The sequence below is a fragment of the Panulirus ornatus genome, chromosome 34 (genome assembly GCF_036320965.1).
Source record: "Panulirus ornatus isolate Po-2019 chromosome 34, ASM3632096v1, whole genome shotgun sequence".
In the NCBI taxonomy this organism is placed as follows: domain Eukaryota; kingdom Metazoa; phylum Arthropoda; class Malacostraca; order Decapoda; family Palinuridae; genus Panulirus; species Panulirus ornatus.
This window is the reverse complement of record NC_092257.1, coordinates 11,485,527-11,502,622: the sequence shown is the minus strand read 5'-3', so window position 1 is coordinate 11,502,622 and position 17,096 is coordinate 11,485,527. Positions and strand designations below refer to the sequence as shown.

General features: G+C 39.2%; 2 protein-coding genes across 2 annotated transcripts in view; one reads left to right on the top strand and one right to left on the bottom strand.

The window, feature by feature from the left end:
* The first annotated feature begins 793 nt into the window (after positions 1–793).
* Positions 794–14,698, top strand: LOC139759833 (BOS complex subunit TMEM147). The gene is made up of 4 exons (XM_071682325.1): positions 794–949; positions 8,159–8,294; positions 9,289–9,510; positions 9,887–14,698. The coding sequence occupies exons 1-4, from the start codon at positions 873–875 to the stop codon at positions 10,136–10,138; spliced, it is 687 nt and encodes a 228-aa protein (XP_071538426.1). The 5' UTR covers positions 794–872; the 3' UTR covers positions 10,139–14,698.
* Positions 14,239–17,096, bottom strand: part of M6 (neuronal membrane glycoprotein M6) — a 170,821-nt gene continuing 167,963 nt past the window's right edge. The window contains 1 exon segment of the mRNA XM_071682323.1: positions 14,239–16,616. Coding sequence (XP_071538424.1) covers positions 16,488–16,616 — 129 coding nt within the window. The 3' untranslated portion in view covers positions 14,239–16,487.

Here is a 17,096-nt window from a genome sequence, read left to right as displayed (position 1 = left end):
ACTGGAATTGCCACGCCCTGACTCCTTCTTGATTTCGAATGAGGAAGGTTTTCCTAATAGAGCCTATGGGTGAGGTTGTCACTGAAGAGCTCTAGTGTATATATGTCATCCTCCAACACAGACCCATACTTTCCCCAAACTTCAGCGACCTGGATTGGAAGCTGCAGGGAACACCTGACTTGAACTCTGGTTGCTTCCAGTATCTCTTTCTTTTAGTCATTCTTTAAAATTTAGGTTAGATTCTGTTTAAAAGTATTGTTCTGATGGACATTGAATTGAGGATAGTATCAATAAACATTGGGAATGGAATTGGTTTGTATAAATTGTAAATATTCAGAAACGCTCAGTAGACCAAGATGTATTAGGTATATGACACCTAAACCTGTTTATTGTATGAAAAGTATATTACTTAAAGAGTAAGTTACGTCCTTAATTCGTAATTAGGTGTGGATTGGGTTGATGTAAGTTTTAGATTATTTCGGACGAATTAACCTTGCTGTTTTCTCATTCATTATCTTCTGAGGATTCAAAGTTGTGTATATCAATCATTTCAGGCCGAGCAAAATTAACCAGTTAGCAAATTAGTTTATGAACGTTTGTCAGTGATCGTACGCGCTAGGAAAAATGGTTCACGGATTGTATTCGCTGCGAAATTGATTGCCAGAAATGGTTGTACCAACACCTGTCATATTAAACCAAACCTGAATTATTAGAAAATATCATTTTTAGGTGTGATGAAATTTGCTATGTATATTTTTTTGTAATATATTTTGTTTCATTTCTATGTGATAGTATGCAATTGTTTGCTGGAGATGTTTGTTGCCGTCTTGCTGTTGTTTATCAAGTGTCCGGCCTTGCTCGCTCAGTGAAAAATGACATTTTTCCACTTCGGGAACTGTATTGCTCTGGCATTTGGGCCATACTTCCTTACATATAAATACTCAGGAATGTAAGTATATCCTTGCACTTAACGTTGCACTTAACGGCGACCAGTTAATTGGTTAGCTGATCCCAAGGATTCTGAACCCCGTCGTTGCGTTGGGTGTGCTCCACTTCTTCAGTTTTCGGCATCAGGACTCGTTATTCCTAAAGGAATATAGAATCACCACGCTACACTGTATGTTAGAAGTAATGTGAAATTCTCCATGACATTCACCAGAGTAATTTAGCACCCCTCCTTGGTATCAGAATACCTCTTTAAAAGTTAAAAGTGCTAGGCAAGTGGAAGCGGAGATGGGCGGAAGTCGAGAGTCTGTAATATTGTAGAAATTACCTCTGGTAGAATGTCTAGTTTAGCTCCGCATCACGGCTAGGCATGGGTATTGAGGGATTTTGTTTTACAGGTTCAAGTATATCGTTTAAAGAATATAGTAAAAGCTGCAAAGCATGAGGTAATGTACCAGAAAGAGATGGCAGTTATCAGATGAATCATAGAATAAGACTATCAAAGCCTTTGATGATTTTGAATACTTAGATAAGATCATCTCAGTCATTTCTATTTTTAAGTTCAGTGGATGGAAGCCGTTTAATCAGCTCATAGGATTAGCTTAGGAATCATCTTGTTAGCTTGACGCTTTGTAATTGATAGATTTTGATGAGCGTGTGTATTCCTTGCGTTTCATAGTGTTGATAATAGTGGCTTTTTACCTGTAGCACTTTCTGTAAAGCCGTATACAAGTAAAGCTGTATTACCTAACATTTATTTAAGCTAAAAAGGGTAGACTGACACTCGCCCCCAACCATCAGTTCATCCTCTGATATTTACCCATACATTGGTCTCTATTGATATATTGTCCCGTGCCTTAGGTTCAGTTTACCGAAGTTTCTGTAAATGTCACTGGATATGATGTCAGTATGGGCTGGTGTTTGTTAATATTAGAGGATTCACTGCTAGTAGGGGCCAAAGCATCTTGCATCCCCAGAAAGCTTTTGTATCTGGAACTTAAGATATCTCTCAGTTCATACTCGTAGTGTAGCAACATTATCCTATGTGATTTATCAAAAAAAAGTTGTGCATTTGTTAGTTGATTGATTTTGACAAAAGTGGTACTGTGGATTACCCACACTTTGTAGAGATGGTATAATGTGGGATTTTACCTGTAGCACCTTTTACTCTCACAGTTTCAAGTCCACCGAAAGTGGACAGGATTTTGAATTAGGGAGTGTAGGGCAAAAGCACTCTGTACCAACTGTTCACATTGTAAGGAATCTTATGGTAACACTTTTATCAAAACCTATTTGTTAGAACTACAGGGATGTCTATGGTGTCTCAGCATAATTTGCAAGTGCCCAAGCACTACATAAGGGAATGTTTACAAATGGCTCTCTTGCAGGTATCCAACACTAAACATCTATCCGGCACTTTGTTCAGATTCTGTAGATCTTTAATATCAGTTTGTAAATTGACTTGCAAGTTGGATGAAATGTTCTATGACATGCAGGGAATACATGGGCAGTATTCTTCCTCCCCTGTACATATGTATATATGTATATGACTGTGTATGTATATGTATGTGTATGTATATGTCCGTGTATGGGCGTATGTATATTTGCGTGTGTGGACGTGTGTATGTACATGTGTATGGGGGGGGGGGTTGGGCCATTTCTTTCGTCTGTTTCCTTGCGCTACCTCGCAAACGCGGGAGACAGCGACAAAGTAAAAAAAAAAAAAAAAAAAAAAAAAAAAAAAAAAAATGGGCGTTTATGTATATAAATTTGTATATAATGAGTGGATGGGTCATTCTTCATCTGTTTCCTGGCACCATTTCACTGATGCAGGAAATGTTGATCAAGTATGATATATATATATATATATATATATATATATATATATATATATATATATATATATATATATATATATATTATCCCTGGGGATAGGGGAGAAAGAATACTTCCCACGTATTCCCTGCGTGTCGTAGAAGGCGACTAAAAGGGGAGGGAGCGGGTGGCTGGAAATCCTCCCCTTTCTTGTTTTTTTTAATTTTCCAAAAGAAGGAACAGAGAAGGGGGTCAGGTGAGGATATTCTCTCTAAGGCCCAGTTCTCTGTTCTTAATGGTACCTCGCTAACGCGGGAAATGGCAAATAGTATGAAAAAAAAATATATATATATATATATATATATATATATATATATATATATATATTATATTATATTATATTATACTTTGTCGCTGTCTCCCGCGTTTGCGAGGTAGCGCAAGGAAACAGACGAAAGAAATGGCCCAACCCCCCCCCATACACATGTATATACATACGTCCACACACGCAAATATACATACCTACACAGCTTTCCATGGTTTACCCCAGACGCTTCACATGCCTTGATTCAATCCACTGACAGCACGTCAACCCCGGTATACCACATCGGTCCAATTCACTATTCCTTGCCCTCCTTTCACCCTCCTGCATGTTCAGGCCCCGATCACACAAAATCTTTTTCACTCCATCTTTCCACCTCCAATTTGGTCTCCCTCTTCTCCTCGTTCCCTCCACCTCCGACACATATATCCTCTTGGTCAATCTTTCCTCACTCATTCTCTCCATGTGCCCAAACCACTTCAAAACACCCTCTTCTGCTCTCTCAACCACGCTCTTTTTATTTCCACACATCTCTCTTACCCTTACGTTACTCACTCGATCAAACCACCTCACACCACACATTGTCCTCAAACATCTCATTTCCAGCACATCCATCCTCCTGCGCACAACTCTATCCATAGCCCACGCCTCGCAACCATACAACATTGTTGGAACCACTATTCCTTCAAACATAGCCCATTTTTGCTTTCCGAGATAATGTTCTCGACTTCCACACATTCTTCAAGGCCCCCAGAATTTTCGCCCCCTCCCCCACCCTATGATCCACTTCCGCTTCCATGGTTCCATCCGCTGCCAGATCCACTCCCAGATATCTAAAACACTTCACTTCCTCCAGTTTTTCTCCATTCAAACTCACCTCCCAATTGACTTGACCCTCAACCCTACTGTACCTAATAACCTTGCTCTTATTCACATTTACTCTTAACTTTCTTCTTCTACACACTTTACCAAACTCAGTCACCAGCTTCTGCAGTTTCTCACATGAATCAGCCACCAGCGCTGTATCATCAGCGAACAACAACTGACTCACTTCCCAAGCTCTCTCATTCCCAACAGACTTCATACTTGCCCCTCTTTCCAAAACTCTTGCATTTACGTCCCTAACAACCCCATCCATAAACAAATTAAACAACCATGGAGACATCACACACCCCTGCCGCAAACCTACATTCACTGAGAACCAATCACTTTCCTCTCTTCCTACACGTACACATGCCTTACATCCTCGATAAAAACTTTTCACTGCTTCTAACAACTTTCCTCCCACACCATATATTCTTAATACCTCCACAGAGCATCTCTATCAACTCTATCATATGCCTTCTCCAGATCCATAAATGCTACATACAAATCCATTTGCTTTTCTAAGTATTTCTCACATGCATTCTTCAAAGCAAACACCTGATCCACACATCCTCTACCACTTCTGAAACCATATATATATATATATATATATATATTCTTTCTTTCATACTATTCGCCATTTCCCGCGTTAGCAAGGTAGCGTTAAGAACAGAGGACTGGGCCTTTGAGGGAATAACCTCACCTGGCCCCCTTCTCTGTTCCTTCTTTTGGAAAATTGACAAAAACGAGAGGGGAGGATTTCCAGCCACCTGCTCCCTCCCCTTTTAGTCGCCTTCTACGACACGCAGGGAATACGTGGGAAGTATTCTTTCTCCCCTATCCCCAGGGATATATATATATATATATATATATATATATATATATATATATATATATATATATATATATATATATATATATATATTTCTTTCTTTCTTTCATACTATTCGCCATTTCCCGCATTAGTGAGGTACCGTTAAGAACAGAGGACTGGGCCTTAGAGGGAATATCCTCACCTGGCCCCCTTCTCTGTTCCTTCTTTTGGAAAATTAAAAAAAAAAAAAAAATGAGAGGGGAGGATTTCCAGCCACCCGCTCCCTCCCCATTTAGTCGCCTTCTACGACACGCAGGGAATACGTGGGAAGTATTCTTTCTCCCCTAACCCCAGGGATAATATATATATATATATATATATATATATATATATATATATATATATATATATATATATATATATATATTTTTTTTTTTTTTTTTTTTTTTTTTATACTTTGTCGCTGTCTCCCGCGTTTGCGAGGTAGCGCGAGGAAACAGACGAAAGAAATGGCCCAACCCCCATACACACGTACATACACACGTCCACACACGCAAATATACATACCTACACAGCTTTCCATGGTTTACCCCAGACGCTTCACATGCCTTGATTCAATCCACTGACAGCACGTCAACCCCTGTATACCACATCGCTCCAATTCACTCTATTCCTTGCCCTCCTTTCACCCTCCTGCATGTTCAGGCCCCGATCACACAAAATCTTTTTCACTCCATCTTTCCACCTCCAATTTGGTCTCCCTCTTCTCCTCGTTCCCTCCACCTCCGACACATATATCCTCTTGGTCAATCTTTCCTCTCATTCTCTCCATGTGCCCAAACCATTTCAACACCCTCTTCTGCTCTCTCAACCACGCTCTTTTTATTTCCACACATCTCTCTTACCCTTACGTTACTTACTCGATCAAACCACCTCACACCACACATTGTCCTCAAACATCTCATTTTCAGCGCATCCATCCTCCTGCGCACAACTCTATCCATAGCCCACGCCTCGCAACCATACAACATTGTTGGAACCACTATTCCGTCAAACATAGCCATTTTTGCTTTCCGAGATAATGTTCTCAACTTCCACACATTCTTCAAGGCTCCCAGGATTTTTGTCCCCTCCCCCACCCTATGATCCACTTCCACTTCCATGGTTCCATCCGTTGCCAGATCCACTCCCAGATATCTAAAACACTTTACTTCCTCCAGTTTTTCTCCATTCAAACTTACCTCCCAATTGACTTGACCCTCAACCCTACTGTACCTAATTACCTTGCTCTTATTCACTTTTACTCTTAACTTTCTTCTTTCACACACTTTACCAAACTCAGTCACCAGCTTCTGCAGTTTCTCACATGAATCAGCCACCAGCGCCTGAGGATTGGCGGAATGCGTGCATAGTGCCATTGTACAAAGGCAAAGGGATAAGAGTGAGTGCTCAAATTACAGAGGTATAAGTTTGTTGAGTATTCCTGGTAAATTATATGGGAGGGTATTGATTGAGAGGGTCAAGACATGTACAGAGCATCAGATTGGGGAAGAGCAGTGTGTTTTCAGAAGTGGTAGAGGATGTGTGGATCAGGTGTTTGCTTTGAAGAATGTATGTGAGAAATACTTAGAAAAGCAAATGGATTTGTATGTAGCATTTATGGATCTGGAGAAGGCATATGATAGAGTTGATAGAGATGCTCTGTGGAAGGTATTAAGAATATATGGTGTGGGAGGCAAGTTGTTAGAAGCAGTGAAAAGTTTTTATCAAGGATGTAAGGCATGTGTACGTGTAGGAAGAGAGGAAAGTGATTGGTTCTCAGTGAATGTAGGTTTGCGGCAGGGGTGTGTGATGTCTCCATGGTTGTTTAATTTGTTTATGGATGGGGTTGATAGGGAGGTGAATGCAAGAGTTTTGGAAAGAGGGGCAAGTATGCAGCCTTATGTGGATGAGAGAGCTTGGGAAGTGAGTCCGTTGTTTTTCGCTGATGATACAGCACTGGTGGCTGATTCATGTGAGAAACTGCAGAAGCTGGTGACTGAGTTTGGTAAAGTGTGTGAAAGAAGAAAGTTAAGAGTAAATGTGAATAAGAGCAAGGTTATTATGTACAGTAGGGTTGAGGGTCAAGTCAATTGAGAGGTAAGTTTGATTGGAGAAAAACTGGAGGAAGTAAAGTGTTTTAGATATCTGGGAGTGGATCTGGCAGCGGATGGAACCATGGAAGTGGAAGTGAATCATAGGGTGGGGGAGGGGGCAAAAATTCTGGGAGCCTTGAAGAACGTATGGAAGTCGAGAACATTATCTCGGAAAGCAAAAATGGGTATGTTTGAAGGAATAGTGGTTCCAACAATGTTGTATGGTTGCGAGGCGTGGGCTATGGATAGAGTTGTGCGCAGGAGGATGGATGTGCTGGAAATGAGATGTTTGAGGACAATGTGTGGTGTGAGGTGGTTTGATCGAGTACGTAACGTGAGGGTAAGAGAGATGTGTGGAAATAAAAAGAGCATGGTTGAGAGAGCAGAAGAGGGTGTTTTGAAATGGTTTGGGCACATGGAGAGAATGAGTGAGGAAAGATTGACCAAGAGGATATATGTGTCGGAGGTGGAGGGAACGAGGAGAAGTGGGAGACCAAATTGGAGGTGGAAAGATGGAGTGAAAAAGATTTTGTGTGATCGGGGCCTGAACATGCAGGAGGGTGAAAGGAGGGCAAAGAATAGAGTGAATTGGATCGATGTGGTATACCAGGGTTGACGTGCTGTCAGTGGATTGAATCAGGGTATGTGAAGCGTCTGGGGTAAACCATGAAAGCTGTGTAGGTATGTATATTTGCGTGTGTGGACGTATGTATATACATGTGTATGGGGGTGGGTTGGGCCATTTCTTTCGTCTGTTTCCTTGCGCTACCTCGGAAACGCGGGAGACAGCGACAAAGCAGAAAAAAAAAATAAATAAATAAATATACATATTTACACATGTACATAATTTATACTTGCTGCCTTTATTTATTCCTGTCGCCACCCCGCCACACATGCAATGACACCCCCCTCCCCCTGCACACACGCGAGGTAGTGCTAGAAAAAGATAACAAAGGCCACATTCGTTCACACTCAGTCTCTAGCTGTCATGTATAATGCACCAAAACCACAGCTCCCTTTCCACATCCAGGCCCCACAAAACTGTTCTTGACTCTCAACTTTATTCCTGCTCTCCCCTGAAGATGTGATACATGAAAGTGCACTTGGGACTTAAATGTGTTTCGTTATTCCTTGCAGTTGTCAGCAAATATTAGATCATGCACATTACTGTGACCATATTGCAATAATGTTTGATATATACATTGTACAATAAGAATTGTTTGCTTAGTTGAATAGTAATTAATACTGTACTTTCATTTCCAGGCCTGAATATGGTGCATTTTGGAGATGTGCACAAGTGGGCGGTATGTACATGCTTACCCAACTTTGTAAAATGCTTATGTTGGCCACGTTCTTTCCAACCTCGGATGGACCACCTGAAACAGCTAGTTTAGTTACGGTAATATGAATATCATATTTTAATGAATTCCATGTTGTTGACAGTTTGAGGAAATGAAATAGATAAGCTATTCTGTTATACTTTGTTGCTGTCTCCCCCGTTAGCGAGGTAGCATACCCTCATTTATTTTTAGTTTCACCTCTCCCTTGGTACTTCTTTATTAGTTCATTGTGCTTTCTTAGGTGCAGTGACTGTACTTGAGAAGACATTCTGGTCTTGGTCTTATGTATGATGTAAGCAGCTTGCTAATATTTCCTGATCTATGAAGTTGAATGGTTTTATTATTTGCTAACAAACAATTGGTCTCTCTAACTATTTTCTTAAGGTGAGGCTCTGGTGACAGGTTAGAGATAATGTTAGGTCCCAAGTCTTGTGTGTGTGTGTGTGTGTGTGTGTGTGTGCATGTGTGTGATACTAAAGCCCAACATATTTTGGTGAAAGTTCGTACAAAGTTGTGCATTTTGACTTGTTCAGATTTGTAGACACCTTATTTCATTAGTTTTCCTTGAGTTTTTCATTAATTTCCTCTTCCTTCATGTGGGTATGCAGTCAGGTGTTCTAAGTCTCTATTTGCAGGTATGAAATGTAAATATTAAGGTAAAGGAAAAGATTATTATTGTCAGAGTTGCTTGGGACTTTTTTTTTTTCTCATTCTCTGGTTGTAGCTAGCAACAGGCCTGAGGCATGTACACCAGTAAATGGTTAGTGAAATGAGGTTGTATAATAAATCTGTGCAACTTTACATCCACACCATGAGATGATAATCCTTGGTGATGCTGAATGATTGTTGAGCCTTGAGAGAGAGCATTTGTTGCTCATCTGTTTTATGGTTATTTAGAGGGGAGGGGGATTCTCATGGATATACCTCATTTTGAGATGAGGAATGTTGTTTTAACTATTCCTTGAGCATTGGTTCTTTTGTGATGCTATTAGGGCACTATTGACAGAGAAGAAATCTTTTTCATCCCTCAAAACTTGCAATATTTTTTTCTAGGAAATGGTGAAGACAACAGTAGACTTTGGTGACGTAATGGGTCTAAGCATTGTCTTGGGTCGAGTGCCAGGTGTAGGACACATAAAGATACTGATTACTGGTCTTGGTTGGGCTGCTGCTGACCTTCTGCTAACTAGAGCTCTCCCACTTTGGGTTGGTGCGCGTGGCCTGGAATTTGACTGGAAGTACATTCAGATCAGCTTGGATGCTAACATTAGCCTGGTAAGTCACCCCATTATGTAACTGTGGTGTCTGTGATTTTGCATCTTCTCTGTCCTTGAGTAAGGCTTATTGATTGTAGATGAAATGAACCATTGAGTTTGTGATTTTAATTGTAGGCATCTGTATGAATTTTTTTTTTCTCTACTGGTTGTTAGATGGAATTCACGAGTTTATTTGTAATAACATATACCTTGGTGGTTGTAGTTCTGAATTTTGAGGTACTGTAAAAGAATCATTGATTTGTGAATTTGTGAGCAATACCTATGGTTGAATAAAACACTTTTTTTCATCTTTTTTTTGAATATGCTGTTGATAGAAAAAAATGTTTCCTTTTTAATTTTGTGAACTTAACACTTACTTTAACAACTATTGACAGGTGCACCACTTGAATATGGCCCTGCTTGTGTGGCTGTGGTGGCGGAGTGATCTAGCAGCAGCAGTGCGACCTATTGTGGCAGTGCTTTTGGCTGGATGTGTGTACAGACCACTCTTACCTCAATTACTGGGTATTCTGGTTGGTTCTCCTCCAGTGGGATTTGCCCTCTTAGCTGCTTGTGCCACACCAACGCTATGCACAGCAATCATAGCATGTCATGTATTCATCACTCACAGTGCTTCATATCATTGAAAGTAAGACTATCAGTGTTCAAAAGTAGAATTATTGTCTCTTTTTTAAGTATTCCTATATTTGTGTGTATAAACATATAAATGATTTATTTAAGATTTCTCATTTATCTAAATTCATAATTTTATGGCTGGTTGAATTACTTCAAAAAAATATTTTTGGCTTCAAAATTTATAGTGGGTAGAAAGTTAATCTTGCAGATTTATCTACTTAATGGGATACCACCATAGGTAGTGGCTCTTATTACCTGAAATCTTAAGGAATAGAGTAACCTCTAATGTTGAATGCTCTCTGGCAGTCCAAGAACACAGTCCACCCATAGAATTTTTCCTGAAGCAAAGTATGTTCTGTCTTATTATTTTTTTTTAATTGCGTTGAATGCTTTCTAGCAATCCGAGAACATAATCCACCTATCACTTTTTTCTAAAACTGAACCTACTGTCTTATGGATATTTTTTTTGTGCATAACCTTTTTCCTTTTACTTCACATTTAGCTACTTTGCCTTTGTAAGGAATCATCTGTGTATTTTCTGATTCAGTCTTTCTCAAGCATTTTACTCATCACACTGATTAGCATTACTGGTTTTTAGTTCAGTGTATTTTCTCATTTCTTTTCCTGAAAATAGACATGACATTTGCTCTCTGCCACTCTTCTGGCACTGAATTCTTTTTTCAAAATTTTTCTCTTACAATATTTCTGGAGACTATTCAATTGTTTCTTCACATACCTTGAGTGCACGTGGAGAGGTCTTGTGAGGTCCATGCACATTGCATGGATTGAGATTCTTTTCTTCACATACCTTGAGTACACGTGGAGAGATCTTGTGAGGTCCGTGCACATTGCATGGATTGAGATTCTTCGTTAGCCTAATCATTCCTTTTTTAACAGTTTTAGTGCTTTCCTTGGCCTCCTTTTTATGATATCTCATTAGTTTTGGGTTAGTGTCCTTCATTACGGGTACTCTTTGGGACTTGGCATTCATTTACTTACCAAACATCTCATCTTCAGTAGTCCTTCTGTCTGAATTTCTTTGCTTGATTTGATGCTTCTTGGTTCAGTTTAGTGATATGTGGAACAGTTTTGGATTTCTATTCCCCTGACCACATTTTCTCTCTAGGGTCATTGTCCTGTAAACCTTCAAAGAATATCTTAGATTCCAAGGAGTTATAAACCTCTTAACCCCTAGCCTTTTGGTTTAGTAAATGCCTCTCACCCTTCAGTAACCACTTTTTTTGATGCTGCTACAACTCAGTGTAGGTCCACACTCTGATCAATCTGCAACTGCCATTTGAGGATGATTCATCATCCCTGGCCATCGGTACAGACTTTCCTCATAAATCTCAGATCAACTGATATGTATGGATTTCTCCAGCTTTCTCCTCATTCTGGATTTCACCTTACTATGGGTGGATAGGTATCCTTGTGTGATTTAGTAAGGGTTGGGTGTAGTATGTAATTAGATTAATTCATGCAACTTATACATTCATTGACTATGTATTAAAAATTTTACCTTATCTGATTGAATGCTGACACTTTCTCTCTGGGCCTAGGTTGTTTTCTGTTTGTTTAGAAGGTTTTTCAGGGTATAGGCCTCTTGCAGGGTAAATACACAATGGTAGGGAATAGAACAGAGTTGCTTAAGAGTGACAACACAACACTGATTCAAATCCCAGGGTTTGCCACCTGGCATTTCATAGACAAGGGGCTCCCATTGCTTGATCTTAGGGAAGGAAGTTTTCTGTTTCGAAGAAACAGTGTTTTTCTCAGGAATGTTTAAAGGAATTTGTGGATGACCCCACTCACCCACACACACACAATCAAGGCATGGCAGTTAGGTTGAAGTCTCTTGGCCAATGTAGCATGGCAGCCCTGTACCTTGACCGTTGCTGCACACATTCAAACCTCATCACACTGCCTTTACCTAATCCACATCAGATATGTTGCAGGGCATCACAGTTAGAAAACAGGCACACTTTAAACAGTATCTGCATCCTCAAAAAATCCAACATCAATCTTTTAACCTTGCATGGACACAAATCCAGCCTGCACACTCTCCTATAACCCTGAATGATAAACCACTTCCTTTCATCCATACTAGGTATTACACACAACATTTACTCCCTATATCACAGACATCAACACAGTGGCTTTAAACAAACTATTTGCCTTCAGAACACTAACTGGGATGAGTTTTGTTCAAGGAAAAGAACCCTTTAGCATCCTGTACAAGCTTAACCCTAAACCATGCTTCACCTACCTGGTCATCCTCTATCAAAAGCAGACATAAAACTTTAACCCATACAAACACTGGCTGCCTGTGAACAACAAATAATCAACCCCTGCACAAACAAAAGTACTTCCAGAAAAGGGGCATAAAAGATCATCCTTATTCATTCTCACCCAACCAATCAGGAGTTACTAAAATTACTGGTCCTCATTAACTCTGTCTATCATTTGGACCTCATGTGAGAGTTTGGCAAGAAGTTACAGCACCATTACATCATCACTTCCTTCTGCCAGAGAACCTTTGTCCATGAACTACAGCACAACACCACAATCACACATAGCCCATCCAAACTTATACTGAAAACAAGAACATCTCCATTCTACATGAACTACAGCACAACACCACAATCACACACAGCCCATCCAAACTTTTACTGAAAACCAGAACATCTCCATTCTAAACATAATATTGTTTGTAGAGAGTTGAAAAGCTCATCCCTTGCTATATACTTCACTTCCTTTTTATGAATTCTTTTCAATATTTTCAGTTTTTGACCACATTGTACTTGGCCTTCCTGTACCTTACTTTCCTGCCTTAGGAGTCCTATGTTCTGTGGGGGCTTCTGCTACACTCGGGAAGCTGGCCATGTCCATAAGTGTGGGAAAATTGCGCAGCAAGTGTTAAGTGTCTTCATCTTGGTAGTTGAATCATAAGAATGACAGGTCTTGTTATGAGTTAAATTGATGTTCATAATTTTGGAGCAGTGGATGGTGTTTAAGATTGGGTTAAGAGGATGGATGTTTAGTGCTTTTTGGGTAATTTTAGTGTGCTTTTTGTTAATTTTGTGTTTGTTGGGGGTAAGGGATCTTTAAGTACATTTCTCTTAAGTGTTTGCTTGGGTCAGTTTGTCAGTTTTCTAATTTGACTTTGGAGTTGGTGGTTGGTTTTGGAGTGGTTTGGATGAGTAGGGTTATATGCTACTGCAAATAATTGTGTTGAACTAGTCAAGGGGAGATTGTACCAAGACAGTCTTTGTTTGATTGTGGAGTCTAATATATTGTTGCTGGGCAGGCAGTGATTCTTCAGAGTGCTCTATTTAGTGTGGTTTGTAGCTTTGTTATTTTAGTTTTTGACATTGGATGACCAGGCCGGTGAGGCATAGTTTAGGATGGAGCGGATGAACTATTTGTGGAGGATACTAACAAGATTTTTTCTTTTCCTAATTTGGTACCAGTTAGTGTTCATAAGGTATTCGGTTTAATGCCTTTGTCATGCTGTGTAGCTTATATAATGCCCAGGATAGCTGGTATTTTGTAAAAAGAGTCATTGTCCTGTGAAGATAACAGGAGCGTACAGGTAGGATTTGTGTCCGTCTGGGATGAAGAGAGTGACTCAAGAGTTCTTTGGAGAAAGATGCAGACATTCTGTTCTGGATGAGCCTTTGCTCCAATTCGATAATGTTATGCTGCATATTTGTTGTTGCTTGTGTGTTGTGAGGATGCTGGAGTGCAGTTGTGAGGTCGATCTGCATGAGAGAGGAACTTCACAGCGTGATTTGGAGGAGGTAATGGAAGGGTATGTAGCAAGACTGAAGATGTTTGGAAAAAGAACTGCTCCTTTGGGAAATCCAGTTTAGTGTTTAAGGGTTTTAGAGATAAGGCTTTGTAAGTGACTTTGGCTTAGGGCCAGCTATGAAGTTGGTAAACCTCTTTTTGTTATTGTGGAGTGTGTCAAGTATCCTTTCTGTGTAAACCATTAATTATTATTACAGTTATTATGTAACTGGAACACAGAAAACATGAGTCATTATACCTGTGTAGATATCTGTAATTCAACTTCCTACTAATTAAATCATAGAGGTTAATTCATTGTTGCTAACGTATAAAACTTTATTTTTTTTTTACAACAGAATATGTTTGGATAGCATATTCTTCATACAAAATATACACACAAAAAGATTGACTCACTGTGACTGCAGAGGAGCAATTCTTACACAATGACTAAAGAATGATAATCTTTAGTGGTGAATGGCATGCACTGAATAAGCACATACTAACTGTTGAATCAGTCAGATCATTATCGTATAAACATAAAAACTTTTATATCACTGATTTGAATTAATTTTTACCTTTATATTTCTCTCTCTGTATCAAGCAAAATTTGTATAAACTATTTCAGGCAACTACAATTTTTCACAGGAACTTTTACACATCATGCACACAACAGCATCAACTACACTGATGCAGATATGTAGGACATAGACAGTGCTCCTTCCATACACATCTTAAGAGGTGTGTCATTCTATGCCAAGTTTACAAAAAAAAAAAAAAAAGAATCCAGCAAGAGTGGAACACAATAATCATTTAAACAAAGAGACAAAGACAAAAGGTATTAGTTTTACAAGGCATAGTCATTATTTCCCTCTGGTGTAAGAAACTGTCCTGCACCTATATTTCTTAGAAGGCATTAGTTTCATTACTGCAAAGGATAATTATAATGCAGTCCGTTTTCCACACTCACTGAATAATACACTTCAAGTATGCATACTACTTGTTATATCAGAAAAGATGATATGTTGCTTCTTGTTAATAACAGCTTGAAAGTGAACAGTTCATTCAGCTGTTGGTAGGCTAAGGCTAGGGAGGGATACAAGAAAACTACTAGCAGCACACTACACAGGTTATAATCAACTACACAAATACTCTATACACCCTGAGGAATTGTACCTCAGTGACCTCAACATTAGTTATCCTAATTCTTTTCAGAAATGTACAAAACACCTATTTGGAGAACAATGGAAAATGTAACCAATGTTAATGTTACTTACAGTTTTAACAATGTTCCATGATACTCTAAGAAGATTGTCAATCCTTAGTTTAATGGTTATTGTAAATTTTTCCTATGGGCTACAATAGGCCATGTGATCTAAAGTAACCCAAGTGCAAAATTTACCCAAGGGATCTTTTGAAGCGAACAGAAGTGGCTTGAGAGGGCAGGGAGATCAATCCGCAAAACAGAAGTTATTTTAAGGTTAGTAGTAATTAGTCAACTGAAAGCAAAGGCAAGAACCGAGGTTCTGCTGTTGGTGAAAAAAATGTCTATGCAAATTAGTGCCATCAAAAAAATCAGTTAGTATTGTTAAAGACTGAACAAAAACTAAGGAGTGACAGACTTGCCAACATACAAAAAGAATACAAGCTTTTTTATAAAGCATGTGTAAAGCAATAAAGTGTGTTTTTTCTGTTGATATTAAGATGTTAATTGTTCATTAAACTTACAAATAGCAAAAATGCAACTTATAACTGGGTTGAGTATTCACAAATAATACAAGGTAACAAATGTCTAAAGCAGATATGAAACTACTATGCTACAGAGTAACCATAGCCAGCAGACAAAACCCTCCATTCCAGTACTTTATGTCTGTTAAATATAGCACATGTAAGAATCATGCCTTGCATGGTTTCTTCTAACTTGCTGTAATGGATAGTTTCACTGCACAACAATAAGCACAATCAAAGCAAACTACCTTTCTGCCCCTAACCCCCAACTGTCTTCAACCAGAGGCAGGGAAAGTAATGGCATCTCCAGTAACTAGATGGATATTGAGCAGTAAAAATATGAACTAGGTCTCTACATTTGCATGGTCCCCAGTCTTCATCATTATAGTGAGGAGGCCAGTTATGGTTTCCAGGATGCCTCATGGTTGAAGATATCTGACCTCATATAAGAAAATGCTTATGAAGTGTATAGGCACATCATCTGACCAACCCAAGCAATCTAGTGTGCAAGAGTTTGCTTCCTGAATTCAGGAAAATCATAATTTGGTTTTCTTAATGAGGCCAACAATCTCTTCATCCCGCCATGAATGCAAATTCATGTAGCTGGAGGGTATTTAAATAACAAATTAAAGCCTAATGATAGAAGTTCTTAATTTCTATTAAGAATTCAACAAGAATTAAAAAAAATAGTAAAAATTAATAATTCCAACTGAAGAGGAAAATAAACATTTTCTTTTATATATTTAAACCCTCCAATTTTCCAAGATTTGCATTCAGAGATCAGGCAACTGTCCGAAAATATCGACTATGCTGGTTGTTACGCCAAAAAATCCCTTGGGCAGTATCCTAGAAGCGGTCTTTGGGAAGTGTTGACATTTCGGACTCATGAAGGAATTGAATTTCCTGAAGGTCCATGAATTTCTCCTGATCCTTTATGTGAGCATAATTAGCTGCCAGGCACATCAGATAGTGTACCTGAAATTTAGATAATACTGTTGTTATTATGTAAAACAATGGATACCTAATTTCCTTAACAACTCTGATTGACAGTTTTCCATAATTCCAAAAGAATATCATACTTGATTGCCTCTTCTAGTGTTAGTGAGGTAGCGCCAGAAATAGACAAAGAAAGGCCACATCTGCTCTCATCCATTCCCTAGCTTTCATTTGTAATCCTCTGAAATCGTAGCTGCCTATCCATAACCAGGCACTGCAAAACTTTCTACAGTTTACCTTCTGGTAGGCTGCTTCACATGCCCTGGTTCAATCCACTGAAAGCACATCGATCCCGGCACACTACTTCATTCCAATTCACTCTATCCAATGTAAGCTTTTCAAACTCCTGCATGTACAGGCCCTGATCGCTTAAAACCTTTCCACTCCATCCTTCCAACTCCACTTTGGTCTCCCTATTCTCTTAATTCCCTCCACTTCCTCTTTGTCAAACTTTCCTCA

What these genes read in the sequence shown, in the direction of transcription:
- LOC139759833 (XM_071682325.1), top strand. Translation starts at nt 873, where the DNA reads ATGACATTTTTCCACTTCGGGAACTGTATTGCTCTGGCATTTGGGCCA. An exon ending in AAACAGCTAGTTTAGTTACG is followed by an intron (nt 8,295 to 9,288) that starts GTAATATGAATA and finishes ATTTTTTTCTAG; the next exon opens with GAAATGGTGAAGACAACAGT. An exon ending in TGGATGCTAACATTAGCCTG is followed by an intron (nt 9,511 to 9,886) that starts GTAAGTCACCCC and finishes AACTATTGACAG; the next exon opens with GTGCACCACTTGAATATGGC.